The sequence below is a fragment of the Delphinapterus leucas genome, chromosome 15 (assembly GCF_059928025.1).
Source record: "Delphinapterus leucas isolate spDelLeu-1000000601 "Yukka" chromosome 15, BTC_Dleu_Yukka2, whole genome shotgun sequence".
Lineage (NCBI taxonomy): Eukaryota > Metazoa > Chordata > Mammalia > Artiodactyla > Monodontidae > Delphinapterus > Delphinapterus leucas.
The window spans coordinates 36,043,985-36,061,576 of record NC_143143.1 but is presented as its reverse complement, the minus strand read 5'-3'; the positions used below and the strand labels follow the sequence as shown (position 1 = coordinate 36,061,576).

Here is a 17,592-nt window from a genome sequence, read left to right as displayed (position 1 = left end):
CCAGGGAGATTTACTCCAGTGCTGCGTCTGGCCCAGTTGGTCCTGTTTCCCTCGTCAAATGCTGGCTCCTTGAAAGTACTATCCAAGCAGCCTGTTGCAAAGACAGAACTGAGTTTGTTGCTTCCCTTGTTCAGGGAGAGCAGCATCTTGAAAGAGTCCTTAGTGGAGAGGAGGTGGGAAGGGCAAAGTTGAGATAGTGAGGTTTGGGGGTCTGGTTTAAGGTGGACCTTAATGAGGATTGGGTAAGAATCATGTTATATAGTTTAAGGTTGTTGGTCACAGTAGTTTAGGATTTGTCGTCTCAGCGAGGTGAGGGTTTCAGAGTCTTGGAGCTTCAACAGTTGTTTGATGTTACCTGTTAAAAAGTGGTGCCATTTTTTATGGATTTTTCTGAAGTCAAGGCGTAAAGTTATTTGCACCTTTTGTCCTCCTGGGCAGGTGTTTCCGGGAATAGTAGACTCACAGTAATAGTCGTTATTTTGCCTCAGCCAGTGTGAGTCACAGTCCTCTGCTATTTGCACCCAGAGGAATCCTGTATGTGGTTTTCTTGTGCGTGAAATGGGGATTATGCTGCGGGGGGCGTGGGGGGCGTGGGGGGGCGTCAGGGGCGCGGGGGGTGCCGGGGGAGCTGGGCATGCGTGAGAAGACCAAGGTTGCAGCCTGTTGGAGCCTTTCAGTATTACAGCACGGTGGGGCTTACAAAACTGTCTGCGTCTTGAAAAATAATTCTTACTCTCAAATCCGAAAAGGGAGCTGCCAAATCGAAACGAATAGATGTTTATTAAATGTCTCCAACATATCACTGTGTTCACTTGCCAACTGCGACTGAACGCATATAGTAACAGGGTCATTGCATTTACTTGGTAAAGGGAGGTGCACGTTCACATGTTTGATGCCGTGTGGTGGAGGCTTCAAGGTTACAAATGTTCCAGGCTTATCAAGGTCTTAAAATGGCCCTGGGGTGTTTGACTGCTGGACTTCCTACTTCCCAGTCATGTGAATTGGGGTGAGCTCCTCCCCTCTCTGAGCTCCTTTCCTCCTAGGTATGGTGGGGAAGACGGTGCTTTGAGCAGGGTAAGGAGGCTGGAGTGAGTTCACGTGTTGAGCGCCAGAAGTTGCAACTGAGGTGCAGATGATTCTGGGGCAGCGTCAGCCCTTAGCAGTGTGGGCTGCCCTGTGAACTGCGGGCCTAGGACAGCTGTGAGAGAGAGACTGGTCCCATGGGAAGCAAAGTTGGGAAGGACTCAGAGGATTAATCAGGTTGGGAAAGAAAGCAGGAGAAATGAAGGTGACAGTAACCACTATCCCAGCTCAGGGAGTCTGGGGCTTGTTCAGGTCAGTTCCTGCACTGCTCCCACTGACCCCCTCCCCATCCCCAGGACAGGTGCAGGGGCAACATAAAAAATATTGAACAACCAGTTCTTTACAGGCAGGAAACAATCAGAAAAGGCTGGCTGGAGACCCTTGGAGGTCCCCTGTCTCAACAGGCATTAACCCCCCCCCCCAGCTTTTTTTTTCATTTTTTGGCCATGCTGAGTGGCATGTGGGGTCTTAGTTCCCCAACCAGGGATCAAACCCATACCCCCTGCATTGGAAGCACAGTCTTAACCACTGGACCGCCAGGGAAGTCCCCAGCATTAACCCTTTAGTTACTCCCTTTGGGGGTCTAGAGGAGGGCTGGAGCAGCGGCGTTCAGGGGCAATCGGGGGCTTGAGGAAGCAACTATGTACAGCCTGTAGGTGACATTCATTTGGGCCCCCTCAGAGCGTCCTGGCTGGATATCTGCTTTGCTAGGGAAGCGTGGAGGTGGCAGGTGTGGCACAAGTGGAGGTTGGCAGCGCAGCCCAGTTCAGGGCAGGAATGGGTGAGGAGTAAATTCTGATCAGGTGGGTCCTCTCTGGGCACTCCCAGGCCCTGGCACCTGATGGCTGGGGTCTCCCGGTGAAGCCTGGGCTCCTTGGGGCTCCTGAGCCTTTGAGCTGCGCCCTCACACGGAACTTTGCTGGTCTTTCCTTCATTTAGACTGGGGGAATTCCTTCCCCTTTTCTGTTCCTCAGTGAAGCATTTCCTGTCTCCTCTTGTCTTTCCCAGCAGACCTGAGGGCAAGGTAAGTCTTGTGGCCAAGTCATTAACACCTGGAAAACTAGTTCCCTTTTCCTCGAGGGCAAGAAAGACGGGATCTTGAAACTCTGCCAGGATATGAGGGAAAAATATTTGCATTTCATCTTTCTATGGTAAAGAAAGGAAAGGAAAATAAATCACTATACAATTTTAGAACAGAGAGTAGTTTGATAATACATGCTAAAAGCTGTATATAAGTTTATAACCTTTGACCTAGCAATATCTCTATTAGGAATATAACTTGTGGAAATAATCAGAGATGTTTTTCAAAGATTTCTGAATAAGATTGTTTAATGAGGCATTCTGTACAGTAGTAAAAAGAATGAATGTCCAGTGTTAATTTTCATGTTATGAAAATAGTTTACTGGCATGGGAAGATACCAAAATATATTACATTTAGAAAACAGATTAAAATAATGTAGTAGCATGATTCCAATAATATAAAAGGGTAAAAATAGAATCCATAGCCTGTTTTATCAGTTAGGAAAAATGTTGTGTACTGTTTCATTTAATTAAGTAATCAATTGACTCAGCAAAAGTGGGAGCTGCTACGTGCCAAGCACTGTGGGTATAACAGTGAGCTGTTAAAAGTGTAATTTTCAAAAAAGGTAAAAGCATGACTTTCAAATAAATATAAGAGTGGCATGTATCAAAGATTTTAACTCATTAATGAAGGAGGAAACCATCAAGATGTTAAAACTGGTTTAAAAGAGAATCTGAAGAAGAGACCTATACATGGGAAATGAGGAATGCTGAAATCAATTTACTAATAATGGATGGGAGACTGCTCAGTAGCCTAAAGCAAGGAATGTAACGTTTGGAATCGTCTCTTCCACAGGATGACGAGAATGCCAACCAGCAACGCTGTCCATCCTCACAGGGTAATCAGTAGCTTTGGTGGGATGTGACTTGCTTTCTAGGAGCAGGAATTATTGGCATTACTATCAGTTTTCTGCCAGTTAACTTCTGTCTCCACAGAGCTGTCAAACAGCCTCCTCACCAGAGACAAACAAAGGTGCACTCCCCTATGGGGCCGGATGATCCCTGGAGGCTCCAGCTTGCCTTGGAAGGCTATCCAGGCATCTCATTTGCCCATTTCAAGTCTTCCACACTTTTCCCAACAGGGCTGTGTAAAAGAATAACAGAGGGACTTCCCTGGTGGTCCAGTGGCTAAGACTACGTGCTCCCAATGCAGGGGGCCTGGGTTCTATCCCTGGTCTGGGAACTAGATCCCACATGCCACAACTAAGAGTTCCCATGCCACAACTAAAGGTCCCGCACGTGGCAACGAAGATCTTGCATGCCACAACTAAGACCCGGCGCAGCCAAGTTTATTAATTAGTTAATTTTTTAAAAAAAGAATAACAGGGTGTCACTTAAACTAAGGCCAAAGAGAAGGTGCCTGCTCTGAAGGTGTGGTCAAGACCTTCCGGTTAGATGGAGCAGCACGTGCAAAGGGCCAAGAAGAAATAGAGGCCCAATGGGGCTGGGCGTGAGCCAGGAGTGAGGACAGGAAGGGGAAGAGGTCAGCACGGGTGGACGCTGAAGCACCTGCAGGGAGGAGACGCGAGGATTTGAGATCTCCTAAGTGCAGTGAGCAACGCTAGGGTTTTTAATGGGGAGATGCCGTGACCTAGTTGGTGTTTTGTTAAACATCTCTGGTTGCTGCGGGAGAAGAGCCTGGAGGGGACCCAGGACCCACCAGGAGGGGGGCTGGCGGGCCTGTGCCGGGGTTGTGGGGTGGGGGAGAAGGCCTGGGCTCTCCCACTCGCTTGTTCTGGGCTGGAGACACCAGGACATGCCGATGGATTGGTGGGAAGTAAGAAGCATTGCTGTGTTGGGCTCAGCCTATCAGTAGTAACGCTGGTGGCGAGGGGTGCCTGAGCCCTTCTCCTAGCCCCACAACACGGCAAGGCCTTCACAAGACGTGTTGTGGCTGGGCTGGCCCTTGTGGTTCTTATTATGATTGCAAGACACACCTTAGCAACAACCCTCAGGAAACTTTGGAAAGAAACCAGATTTATTACTCACAGGTCCTGGAGGGCACACCGTACACCCTAGGGCCACACAGCGAGGTGGAGGGTGGGGGGCGATGGGGGACGCGGACAGGGGGCTCTGTCTTTAACAGGGTCCAAGAGTGAGGAGGCTGGGGTTTCCCGGCTTCACTCTTTGTCGAATTTAAATTCTAATTCATGGCCGAATTTAAAAGCTGAGAGTTGGGGGAGTTCCTGGTGGTCTGGTGGTTAGGATTCAGCCCTTTCACTACCATGGCCCAGGTTCAATCCCTGGTCAGGAAACTGAGATCCCGCAAGCCTCTCGGCAAGGCCAATAAATAAATAAATAAAACCTAAGAGTGGGAATTTGGGTTCAGGAAGGGAAGAGTGGGGTCACTCCAGTGGTCAGTTATGTAGGTCACTCAGGGCTTTCTAAACCTTTCTAATCCTTCATGTGCGGGGCCGCCTGGCTCCTTATCTGGTTGTCAGCTAGTAGCTGTGTTGCACAGCTGGCGATGTGTTCATTCGAGATGGATGTCTTGAAATGGATGCCCCAGCAACCAAAAGCTTAATGTCAGACACTTACACTGCAAATATATATATGTTGGTCTCTGCCCCCCTCACCCCCCTTCCTGAAGCCCTTGGAATTCCTGGGTGATTGGAGCATCTTTTGTTCTAATGAGATAATTCTTGGTGGCCTCTTTGGCTCCTGGATGGGGACTGGTCACCAGAAAGACCAAGCCATGATAAGAAGCTTGAAACCTTAAACCCCATCTCCCATCTTCTGGGGAGTGGGGAGGGGCTGGAGATTGAGTTAGTAATGGATTGTGCCCACGTGACGAGCCTCCATAAAAATCCCTAAAGTACAGGGTTTGGAAGGCATCCAGGTTGGGGAACACATCCACATGCAAGGCAGGTGTCACACTCCAGATCCATGGGGACAGAAGCTCCTGCAGTCGAGACCCTTCCTGACTTTGCCCCATGCGCCTCTTCACCTGGCTGTGCATCTGTGTCCTTTATTGTATAATAAACTGGTAAATGTAAATAAGTGTTTCCCTGAGTTCTGTTGAGTCGTTATAGTAAATTATCAAACCTGAGGAGGGGGTTCCTGGGAACTCCAGATTTGTAGCCACGTCAGACAAGTGCAGGTGACCTGAGGACCCACCACTTGTGATTGGCATCTGAGATGGGGGGAGTCTTATGGGACTGAGGCTTTAACCTGTGGCGTCTGCACAAACTCCAGTTAGTGTCAGAATTGAGTTAAATTGTAGGACACACAGTTGGTGTCCACAGAGAATTAGAGAATTGCTTGTGGTGGAAAAACCCACACACCTGGTGTCAAAAGTATTCTATGTGTACAGGAAAGGAGTTTTTCCTTTACAATTGGTTATGGGTGGGGAGGAAAAGGCTAAATCAAGGATGGCTCGCAGGCGTGTGGCTTGAGCAACTGGGTGCACGGTGGTGCCGTTTTCTGAGACATGGTGCCTGGGGAGTGTCTGAATTTGAGGGAACCTCCAGATTCCTAGTTAAAGATGCCTGGTGGGAATCCAGATCCCCAGTACCCAGCCTGTGTCTTGGAGGCACAGCTATGGACTGCAAGTGGGGGGTGTCTCTCTCCCTGGGCCCCTAGATCAGGGGTATCCCAATCCCAGCTGCCAACTGACTCCCCCAGAGTTGTCTGTCCTCCTGGCAAGAGAAACGTCCACACTCTGACTTACCCAGAAGCCATTCATTAGCAGTAATTAGCACAGTCACTTATTTCCCTGGAGGGTTGATGGGGGAGGAGGAACGTGGCTGGAGGCAGGTGGCTCTCCACCCTGCAGGGGATGCTGGAGCTGGTTTCTCCACGCCTCCTCTCTGGCCAGCATCACGTGGCTGCCCAGCCCATGGCTCAGTAGGTACCCCACAGGCAGGCCTGCAGACTCCAGCTCTGTGTCCAGCTCACCTATGGAACTGGGGGCCTCTCATTCTTCACCTACCCCTAGCTGAAGTTAATTCTGTACAGTCACTTCCTCTCCATGAGCCCTTGGCCATGACCTCTGACCTCACAACTCCTAGGTCTGCGAGTCTTTGATGAGTCACCAAGAGTGCTAGAAGTGGCCCAGGCCGGTGATGGGCACCTAGCAAGGCAGTTTGCCCAGCGTGCCCACTCCCTCTGCCCTTCCCAGCTCAACTCTTCCCATCAGGCTCCATCTGGGCTCAGCCCTTCCCAGCATGGGGCTCCCCTCTCTGTTTCCTGGTGCAGAGGAATTGCAGTCCTTCCAGACTGATTTCTCAGTGTTGCAGTGAGAGTCATTCTAGCTGGTCCTGGGTAGGAGGAAGAGCAGTGTGCTTGACTGGTGAAGGACGCTCTTAGTCATGGAGGAAAGGAGACTTTTCCAATGACATTTCTGTAGGATGACTGGCCACCTTCCTCCCTGGTGATTCCCAGCCAGGCTGGTGGGATATTTTTCCAGAACAACAGGAGTCAATGGGGAAAACGTGCTCTAAGAATTCTGACGTACAGCCAACTTTTCCGAAGAAGGAATAGGTTATGAGCAAAACCTAGGAGAATGCTCTAAGCCATGGAAGGAAAACTCTGGAGGAAGCTGACATGGAGATCTGCCATCGAGAAAGAGATGGACCACTAAGGAATGGAGGAACAGGTATAAGTGCAGTTTTTTAAAAAGTGCCGAAAGTCTCAGTGGACCACGAGAATGAACAATGCTCTATATTCCAGGAAGACATTAACCAGAGTGAAGATACATGGAGTCACACTATTAACACCTGGACCCTGGATGTCCAGCATTCAAAGAGTCAGACAGTGGTGTGGGTCAAGGAGGGGCTCTGTGTTTAGAAAGTATGGGGTTGAGGAAGGGACTGGGGAGGAGGGACCCCTAAGACTACAGAAAGGAAGGCTGGCAAGGAGGGGGATGCTCAACTTCCATTTTGAGGAAATGTCAAGAGGACAGGCAATGCTGTTATAAGATGGAGAAAATTTTATTTCGTAGAATTTGAGGTGGGGGGTGCGGGTGGGGAGTGCCTGGACTACACAGCCCAGGGTCCGAGAGCCTGAAGATGGCGAAAGGATTCGGTGTGCACCGATGAAGCTGAGTTTCTCGTGGAAGGAAGAAGAAACAGAACTCTGGGGCTGGGACTGGGGTAAGCAGAACCGAGAGGGCCTTGAGGAGCCTGGGCAGAGGTAGAGGAAATGCGAGGCCTGGGGCCATAGGAGCCATGGTGAGGCTCTGAGGGGGACCCGGGCTTTTGGGATGGGGAGAACTTTCCAAACATCACTGGAAATGTCTCCTTTCCTCCATGACTAAGAGCGTTCTTCACCCCAGTCTCCAAGAGGCAGGGAGCCCCGAGTGACAGCCGAACTCCTAGGACAGTTCAGGAGTGGTTAGATGGAAGGATGTCCCCTCGGGAAGGTGATGAAATGCCAGCTGGTGAGCAGTGTCCTGGAGACCAGCCAGGCCAGGTTCCTCAAAACCATTAGGGCCCTGGAAAAACTCGCCTGCAGACAGCACAGCCTGACTGTTGCTCAGTCGGCGCTCAGCCTGAGCAGTCATGACAGACTTAGCGGGGCTGACAGGCCTCTGCACAGATGCATAAACTGAGGCCAGGTTGGGAGAAGCAGCTGCTATGTCCCTGGCTCCTTCGGAGTGCTCTGCTTGCTCTGGGAGCTTACTTGAGTCACCCGGCAGGGATGGAGCATCTGTTCTGTCCCAAGCCCTGCCCTCCGAGCGCAGGAGATACCCAAAGACGCGGTGCCCTGGCTGGCCCAAACCACGGAGTGCGGGTGGGTAAGTGGGGCTGGACTGGAATCAGGCCTCTCAGCCCAGCGGGGCCCAGTGTTGCCACAGCTTCTGAGGTTCATGAAACAGTGGATATTCAGATTTCTTTTTCCATTTTTTAATTGTAGTGAAATATACATAAGATTTATCATTTTAGCCATTTTTACGTGTACAGTCCAATGGCATTACATACATTCACAGTGCTGTGCAACCATCACTACCATCCATCCCCAGAACTTGCATCTTCTTGAGCAAACTCCTTTCCCATTAAACACTAACTCCGACCCCCCCTCCCCCAGTCTCTGGCACCCACCCTCTACTTTCTGTTGCTATGAATTTAACTGCTCTAGGGACCTCATATAGGTGGAATCATACAGTATTTGTCCTTTTGTGTCTGGCTTATTTCACTCAGCATAAGGTCCATCCGCGTTGTAGCGTGTGCCAGTGCTTCATTCCTTTTCATGCTGAACAGTGCATAATGGTCCCCCTTTTGTTTATCCATTCATCCATCGATGGACACTGGGTTGTTTCACCTTTTTGTCTGCTGAGAATAATGCTGCTGTGAACATGGGTGTGCAAACATCTGTTTTAGCAGGGACTCAGAAAAACATTTGTACACTCGTGTTCACAACAGCATTAGTCAAAATTCAGATTTTTTTTTTTTTGGCCGTGCTGCCTGGCTTGTGGGATCTTTGTTCCCCAACCAGGGGTGAAACCCGTGCCCCCTGCATTGGAAGCATGGAGTCTTAACCACTGGACCGACAGGGAAGCCCCCAGATTTTTTTTTTAATGTGGATTTGCCCAATTTAAAAAACACAGCAGTGCGGGTCTGACCAAACCCACTGGAGGGCTGGATTCCACACCTGGAGTGCAGTGCTGATCTCAGAGCCAAGTGGCTTGCCTGGAGTTCAGCATGACCCCCACCCCACCCTGGCTCCCCTCTCCAGCTCAGAGATCCAGCCTCTCCTTACAGAAAACAGCTCGCAACCTCCAAGCCAGGGCCAGAACTGCATGAAAATGAGCCTCAGAGGAGAGAGCAGTTCCCGTGGCCAACGCTCTCTGCTGGGTTTCTGTGCAGGGCTCCTGCCCTAAAGCCAAGCCTCCCTTATATGGTTGGGCCCACGAGGACCCTGGTGGTCTGGTGACCTCTGCCCCGAGTACCCTGTCCCTGTGCCCTGAGCTGGTTGGCCCCTCACCCTGGATGGCTCTCCCCACCTCTTCTCCTAGTGTCCCCAACTCATCCTCTGGAGCCAGGCTCAGTGTCACCTACACAGGGAGGCCGGGTGGCCAGGCCAGGCCCCCTTAGCCCCTGTGCCTCTCCTTTGCCACTGGAATCCTCCATTCCACCCACCGAGCCTTTGAGTTTGCTCTTCCTGCGGCTGGAATGGTCTCTGACCACACCCGCCTCTGCCCCTCTCCTGCAAGTCTCAGCACTTCTTCCCTGGGCTCCTGATGTAAGATTACAAACCCCAAAATGCCACACCCCACCTCCTGTTCCCCCTCCCATCCCCACCCCCACCCGCGTCCCTTTCGGCTTTGGTTTTCCCCATAGACTTTATCATCTATTAAACTAAATGATTTACTTATTTATGTTGTTTATTCTGTTTCCCCTGGTGTCCCTGCCATGAGGGCAGGATTGTCTTTGGTTTGTTCACAGCCGTATCGCAGTAGGTGCTCAGTAGATTTGGTTGGATAATGAACAGATACCCCTGATCAGATATCTGCCAGACTCTGGTGCCCACGTCTGAGATGCTGAGAGAAGGGGGGCAGTGAGTCACTTCTCTGGATTGAGCATTGCTGGCTCCCGCTGCTATGCCCTCTGAGGCCTCTGCAGCCCTATCTGTCACCCCCAGCTCCCTGCAAAATCATCAGTGGTCCTGAGACGGCCTGGCAGGGACACGGATAGTGGGTGGCAGGGTGGGCAGCCCATCTATCTCCTGCCCCGGCGAAGAGATGCCCAGCCACGATGCCTGGCATAGGTCTGGCATACCGTGGGCACAATGAATATTCTGTTTGAATGAATATTGAATCATACCAAGGTCTCCACTCCTTGGGAACTGGGGAGCCGGTCTGTGGGGCCCTTTTCCAGGACTTGTGCCAGGAAGTCTTCACTGGCTTTTCTGGACTTCCCCTGGTTCTTCCCGGGCCCTTCCCCTTGGGGCTATCTTCCTGGCCACCCCATCGCGAGGACAGAAACATCTTGGGGCACATGCCTGCCCCTTGGATCACCTGGGAAGTGATCCAGGTGGCATGAATGGCACAAAGAGCTGGAACACAGAGGAACTGGAGAGGCAAGAGGCTGAAGCAGTCAGTCCCCAGTGGAATTCTCCAGACTCACTTCTTCCTCATTTGTTTATTCATTTAACAAATATCCATCGAGACCCAGTGTGCACCAGGTACCAACCTAGATCCCGAGGATCCGTGGGGAACCTCCTCACCGTGCCTCTCCTCTGAGAGTCGCAGCACACAGCACCCACCCTCAGGATGGCCCTCCAGGGTCCACGCCTACAGCCCCCTCCTTCCCTGACACTCCTACCCGAGTCCCAGGCCTCTGTGCCCATCCCCCCATGACCCCTTGCGGTCATTACTTGCTCACTGCCTCCCACCCCTGGGGAGATGTGTGCTGTCTAAGGATAGGACATGTGTCTTATTCATTATCGTGTCCCAGTGCCCAGCACAGGACCTGGCATACAGCAGGTGCCCAATAAGTGCCTGTAGGGTGAGCTGGGGAGGCCAACCGCCTTAGATTCAGGAAGGGAATGGGTTGGAAGAGCATGAGGGGGCAAGGCCAGCCACAGGGCACAGAGGTGGACCCAGGACAGACAGCAGGTGGGGGAGGGCAGTGGCGGGGAGCCCCCTTCCCCCACCCTGCTGGCATTTCTGCTCGACTGCTGCTGGGGCCCCACTGGAGGTGCCCCTCACCTTAGCCACTCTGTTTCCCAGCAGTCTCCCCACCCCCAGTCCTGGGACAGAGGTGAATGCGTCAGCTAGGAGCTGTTCACACTCCCGCGCCCCACCCTTGCCTTGTCTTTGGGTGGAGTGGGGCAGGGGCCTCCACGCAGCAGGAGGGCACCTCTGGCCTGCGGTTTAATCCTGAGTTGCCTCCTGCCCCTCCAACCCAAGCAGGGGCCAGTAAAACACACCGATGATCCTTTTTGGTACCGATGATCTCCAGGTGAGTCTCACAGACTCTTGGAACCCCTAACAGCCTGAGGAGGTGGACAGCAGGAGGGGAGTCCACCCCTGGGCAGGCTCTGGGGGCAGAACGTGTGTTGGCTAAGCTGTGGGGCTTAGGAGAAGCTGTGGTAGGCGGTCTGCCCACAAAGGACAGGGGCTGTGGTGGCAGCCCCTCCCAATGCCCCGAGCCACCCACCGGGCCCTCACTCCCTCTCTGTGACCTCGGGCTTCCCCCCCAACTGGTCCCCATCCCCAGCCTCTGTAGGGTTAACTCCATCATTTCCTTCAGCCTCCCTTTCAAGGTCCTCCTTTCTGGGCAGCCCTCACTGGCTGCCCCCGCTCCCCGCTGGCATTAGGTGCCTCCCCTGGGCTCCCACCCACCCAGCACTTTTGACCCCAGGGGGCGGGTCACCATCCGTCTGCTGAACTGGGCTCCCTCAGGGCTCCAAGAGTCCAGTTGGCCCTTCTCTAGAATTTGGGTTCACATCTGGGCTCCTCCCCTCACCAGCTGCGGGACCTTGGGTAAGTCACTCACCTCCCTAAGTGGCCTCAGTTTGCTCATCTGCAGAATGGGAATAATAATAAGGGACTTTGCAGACTGAATGAGGTGGTGCCTGGCTCACTACGCACGCCGTAACTGCTGTTATGTCCATGCCCCTCCCCAGGCATATCGAGGGCCATCGCAAGTTTTGTTGATCAAATGACTGAAGGACAAAGATACACAGTCTCTCTCAGAAGAAGCCTGACTCCTCCTGCTCAGGGCACGGGTGTCTGGAGTGTGGGGTACTGAGTCACGGAAGACCTGACTGCAGGGTGAGGGTTACAGGATCACGTGGGCAGATTCCTTGGGGGAGCATTTTGCTTCCCACACCCCCACCTGGGCTCCCCGCTCAAGCATCACCCAGCAGCCGTTTGACCCCAAGGAGGGGTCCAGGGGGGTGGTCCTGGGAGCACAGGGGCTGGGGTGGGGTGTGGGGACTCAGCATCCCAGCCCTCCCCAGGCAGCCGCATCAGTCACAGCCACCTGGGCAACTGGCTGCCCCACCTGGGGTTCCTGGAAGTCCAGGTGAGAGATGAATCCTTAGGCTGCTGAGTGACAGGGCCCACAGGAAGGTGTCCCTGGGACAGGTGGCCACCGGGGGTCTGATTCACGCCTTCTGGCAAGTGGGTTAACGGGATCCCCGAGCCCAGGGCTGGGTCAGGTCTTCCGCTGAGTCACAGGAGCCGTTACGGAGCCTCTGGGCAGTCCCTTGCCCGCTGTCACCCACCCAAGGCCCCAGGGCCTCCCCAACGGCTCCCGCCACCGCAGACCCAGGCCCCAGAGTCTGAGTGCCTTCCTTCCCCACCTGGACCAACCCCCCTTCAACCTTAAGGGCCTTTCTCTGCCCTGCCCCCTCAGTCAAGGTCAAGGCCCAGCCTAGACCTGAGGGCCCAAGTTCCCTCTCCTGCCCCTCCAGAGCCCAGATCCTGAGACCTGAGTCCGCGGATCCAGGCCCGAGGTAGGGGTCCCAGCTAGAGCCCTCCAACCCCACCGCCAGCCCCACCCCTGACTTTAACGGCTTATTTCCTCCCCAAAGCCCCACCCCCTCCCTGTGACTGACAGCCCGGGGTGGCGGGACTGAGCCACTCACTCGGGAGACTGGTCCGACAGCATTCTGCCTCACAGGATAAAACCTGGGGTGGCCTGCAGGGAATCCAAGCTCTCCTGTCGGCAGTGGCCATGGTGGTTCCCGAGACTCTCCCTGCCCTGAGGAGGCACTACCTCAGGATTGTAACCTCCCTGCTGCTTCTGGCTGCTCCAGGTGAGTCCTGAGGGCCTGCTGCCCCCTCCACCCCTTCCCCATTGTCCACCCAGCCGTCCTCCCTCTTGGTCCTGCCTGAATCCCTCCTCTCCCTCTCATCTGTTGCTTTGTTCCCCCACCTCCCTCTCTCCCTCTCCCTCTCTATCATTTGCCTGCTCTGAGCCTCAGGTTCCTCCACAGCTGTGAGGAGTACATAAAACACTGCACTACAGGGCCCAGGACAGGGCTTAGTGCAGTCAGTGCTCAGTGTGCTCAGCTCTGCTTGTTATTTACCCTCTTCATGTCCCGTTCCTGTCTCTTGGGTCTGCATGGTCCACTGCTGGGGCAGCGGCATCCAGACCTAAGGCCTGGGAGGGGGGTTCTCCCTCTCACCTCAGTGAGACACCCCAGAAGCTGACCCCTCACCCCCAGGTAGGCTGGTTGGAGCCTGGGCACAGGCTGGACAGGAAGTTGCAGGGAGGCCAAGGCTGCAGCTCACACCGAGGGCCTGAGGTTTCGGTCTGTCCTGCCCAGGCTCCAGGAAATGCCCCGCCTGGGGAAGCCTGGAGGGCCCCAGGGACTGAGCCACCGGGAAGGATTGCTGGGCACCAGGGCTCCCCTCCACCGACCTGACCCTTTCTTTCTCTTGCCCTCAGCCACCCTAGCTGCTGCCAAGACAGCTGGTAAGTCAGAGCTGCCCTCAGGGAAGCGGGGAGGGAGGAAGCCTGAAGGGCAGGGTAGTGTCTGTGTGTCTGTCTGTGGGGGACAGGTCAGAAGCGGGCAGTGGGGCAAGAGGGTGTTTGAGCTGGAGAGGAAGGGCAGGCAGGAAAAGAGGCCCAGAGAGTGAGGATGCGGCCCAGAGAGTCGGGATGTGGAGGAGAGAGGCCCAGGAGGGGGTGAGCGGCCCGAGAATGTAAAAGGGCTAGAGGACCAAGTGCTGAGCCAGAGTGGAGGGCAGAGGGTGGAAGGGCCGGGGAAGAGGCAGCAAAGAATGGAGCCAGGGTGGGAGGAGACTGGAGCACAGGCCTAAGTGCTGAAGGCAGGGAAGGGGGGCTGGAAGGGATGAGGATTGTGCCTGAGGGTCTGACACACTGGCCCCTCCTCCGCCAGGTCCCCCAGCCTGTGGAAAGCCCCAACACCTGAACCGAATCGTGGGTGGTGAGGACAGCACTGATGCTGAGTGGCCCTGGCTTGTAAGCATCCAGAAGAATGGCACCCACCACTGTGCAGGCTCCCTGCTCACCAACCGCTGGGTGGTCACGGCCGCCCACTGCTTCAAAGGGTACGTACACTCAGCCGGTCCCTTCCACTCGATTCCCCAGACCCTGGGCTGCCCACACGGCCCCGGCTTCCAGGCCTCAGTCCAGTCTTGGGTCCCTCAGGAGAGTCCCTGCTTCTCCCCAGAAGCCTCTTTTGCTCACCAGGGGCCTTCATATGCCATTACCCCAGAAACCCTTCCCAGACGCTTCCTGAACACCCCGTGGTTCCTGGCTGATGCCACCCCCTCCCTCTCCCTTCTAGCCATCCGAACAAACCAGCCCTGTTCTCTGTGCTGCTGGGGGCCTGGCAGCTGGGGAACCCCGGCCCGAGGTCCCAGGAGGTGGGTATTGCCTGGGTGAAGCTCCACCCTGTGTACTCCTGGAAGAAAGGCGCCCGTGCTGACATCGCCTTGGTGCACCTGGAGCATGCCATCCAGTTCTCTGAACGCATCCTGCCCATCTGCCTGCCTGATTCCTCCGTCCATCTCCTTCCGGACACCAACTGCTGGGTTGCTGGCTGGGGGAGTATCCACGATGGAGGTGTGGCTTCTTTCTCACCAGGGGTATGGGGGTGGGTGGGGACAGAGGGCGGTGGACACTGGGAGATACAGGTGCCACGGGCAGCAAAGGATAGAGGCCAGAGGCAGAGCACAACACAGATAGAAGAAAAGACAGGTTGTGACCCAGAGATGTGATGACACAGAAGCCTAGGTGGATAGTTCTAGATCATTTCTAGTTAAAAGGTACCTTTTGCTGTGTTCTGAGGCAAAGATGCCAGATCAACCAAGATATTAAGTGATATAGGAACAGCTGAGAGGAGGTGTCTATGGGACCAAGCTGAACCAGGTGAATATGAAAACAGCCCTAAGATTCCAAATCTGGAATAAACGCCCCCTGGTGGCATCATGACACAATTGCAGGCAAAATTCCCAGGAGAAAATGCAGTCTCCATAAATGGTAAAATATAATTGGCAAACCAAGTCTGGAGGTTTGGAAAACCTCATCTAGAAACACAAATTAGATTAGATTAAGTAAGAGGCAGAGAAGCAGTGACATATATATATGGAACTTTAACCAGATTCCAGAAGAATTAAGAGAAATGACACCAGTTTGGGTGTCTGGGGACCCCACTGACTCTGAAGTTTCAGTCAGTCTCCCCACGGTCATTCTTAGGGGCTCCTGTGAAAGGTGGATTTATGAACTGGGGAAGGTCTACAGACCAACCCTAGGATCAATCCCCCTAGGGGATGGCGGGGGTCCCTCAAGTCCCAATAAGATTCAACACTGAGTGGCCATTAGTCTGTAGCAGTACCAGTGCCGGATAAAGTAGTGCCTGAGATGGGACAAGCCTGGACCATTGGTTTGAACCATCTCATTGGCATCAGAGATCTCGTTAAAGATTCAGAGTTTCAGGCTGCACATTAATTTGGGATTCAGTAGGTCCAGAGTGGAGTCCTGGAATTTGGGCTTCCTGCAGGCATTGTGGGAGAGCCTGACAGAGTTGATCCACTTAATCTTTGAGAAACGCTGCTGAGGGAATTGAGGAGGGAATTGAGGAGGCCACCAGGAGAGTCTCCCAAGCCTGACTCTCTCCTCCCTGCTCCCAGTGCCCCTGCCCAACCCTCACACCCTCCAGAAGCTAAAGGTTCCCATCATCGACTCAGCAGTCTGCAGCCGCCTGTACTGGCGGGGAGCCGGGCAGGGCGCCATTACGGAGGACATGCTATGCGCCGGCTACCTGGAGGGGAAGCGGGACGCCTGTCTGGTGAGCACACCACCTCCTTCCCAGCCCTGCCCCACTGAGCTCCATCACCCCTCTGCTCCTGCGCCTCCTCCCAGAATCAGCTGTGACCTGGTAGTCCCCCTAGATAGATGCCTACAGAACCCGGCCCCAGCCTGGCTCAGCCGTTCATACATCAAACATTCTGAGCACCTCCGGTGTGCCTGACCCCATTCTCAGGGAGCTGGCATCCTCCTGAAGGGGTGCCACGGTCCTGGCCCCCAGAGCCAGCTCCAGCTCCACCACTGTGGCAGAGCACGGTGGGACGGTGCATGGTCCACACCCGGGCTGGGTCAGTTTTCTTCTTTCTGAGCCTCGGTTTCCTCCACTGTGAAGCAAGTCACAATACTCCCTGCCTCCAGGGCTGTGAGGGAGAAGGTCTAGCACAAAGTGCTTCTTACCGGAAGTGAGCCTGGGAAGTGTGTCCTTCCCCGCCCTCCCGGTCCTGGTGGCGTTGGTTAGGGTGCCGCGGCCCCCAGGTCAGAGAAATGGTCCCCCGCGAAGGGAACTGCCACGCACTGCGGCGCGGGTCCTGGGCTCTGCTCACCGCTTGCCCCACGCGGGTCCCTAACCTTCCCTCCTCTCCGCAGGGCGACTCCGGAGGCCCCCTGATGTGCCAGGTCGAGCGCACCTGGCTGCTGGCGGGCGTCATCAGCTGGGGCGAGGGCTGTGCGGAGCGCAACCGGCCTGGCGTCTACATCAGCCTAGCCGCCCACCGCTCCTGGGTACAGAAGATCGTGCAAGGGGTGCAGCTCCGCGGGCACTCGCAGGGTAGCGGGCCCACAGGACGCCGGGGACGGGCTCTGGGGGCGCGGCGAGCTCGCAGGGCCGCCCGGGGCCGCGGCGTTTAGGGATCTGGGGAGACCACGTGCTGTTTCCTCAGTTGTAAATAAGCGGTCTACCTCTGGGAGCGCCCGAGTGCCGGCGCCGGATCTCCTCCGCGGGGAGGCCCCGCCCCGCCCCTGGGCTCAGGCCCCACCCCCGAGGCCCGGAGCGCCTTTGTGTACATACTTGTTAATAATTTTTACAGTTATTTGTAACTCCGCCCACACATCTTATTTATTCCTCCAATTTCAATAAATTATTTTTACCCTAGTTCCTATTTTTTCCCTCGGGTATGGGAACATTGGGAAGAAGGGTCCAGTCAGGGTTAAAACGGGGGTTGGCAGGTAGGACTTTGGATGGTAGTCTGGCCAGGGACCCAGGTGTCCTGCCCACCTAGGATTCAACATCCTGACTTCTGACCTTTGCACTGTCCTTTTGTAACCCCTTGCCACCAGGGAGACCAAATGGAGAGGAGACAGGAGGCCCAGCAACCTGGGAGGCCCAGCTCTCCCACCTGAAAGGTGGGTGTTGGGGGCTGCAGGGCCAGGCAGGTCCCCAACCTGCCTGTTGAATTTCCGAAACAGGGCTGGCTAGGAGAACACCCCCACCCCCCCACACACACACGAGTGGGGTGTCCCCCATCCTCCCTCATCTTAGAGCCGGGTGTCTCAGATTTGGGCTGAGGCAGCCAGGACTCCCCAGGAGCTGACTCAGCCAGTGACTCACTGCCGATTCTGTGAATCCTCCCCCCGGAACGAAGGAGAAAAACAATGAGACAGCAGGTGTCTGTGGGGGCTTGAGTCACCTCACCTGCCCCCACGGGGTGGGGCTGAGAGCTGGGTCCTAGGCCACCATAGGGTCTGCCTGGGACCGAGCTAA

General features: G+C 54.7%; 1 protein-coding gene across 2 annotated transcripts; it reads left to right on the top strand.

The window, feature by feature from the left end:
* Nucleotides 1-12,704: 12,704 nt before the first annotated feature.
* PRSS22 (serine protease 22) lies at nt 12,705-16,983 on the top strand. Of its 2 annotated transcripts, XM_030763617.2 has the most exons (6): nt 12,709-12,870; nt 13,506-13,532; nt 13,960-14,131; nt 14,371-14,648; nt 15,716-15,873; nt 16,479-16,983. In XM_030763617.2, exons 1-6 carry the CDS (start codon nt 12,789-12,791, stop codon nt 16,737-16,739), a joined length of 978 nt encoding a protein of 325 aa, XP_030619477.1. In that variant the 5' UTR covers nt 12,709-12,788; the 3' UTR covers nt 16,740-16,983. The 2 variants fall into 2 exon arrangements, with proteins under 2 accessions (XP_089752477.1, XP_030619477.1); XM_089896351.1 differs by lacking the exon at nt 13,506-13,532 and having other exon boundaries at nt 12,705-12,870.
* The last annotated feature ends 609 nt before the right edge of the window (nt 16,984-17,592 follow it).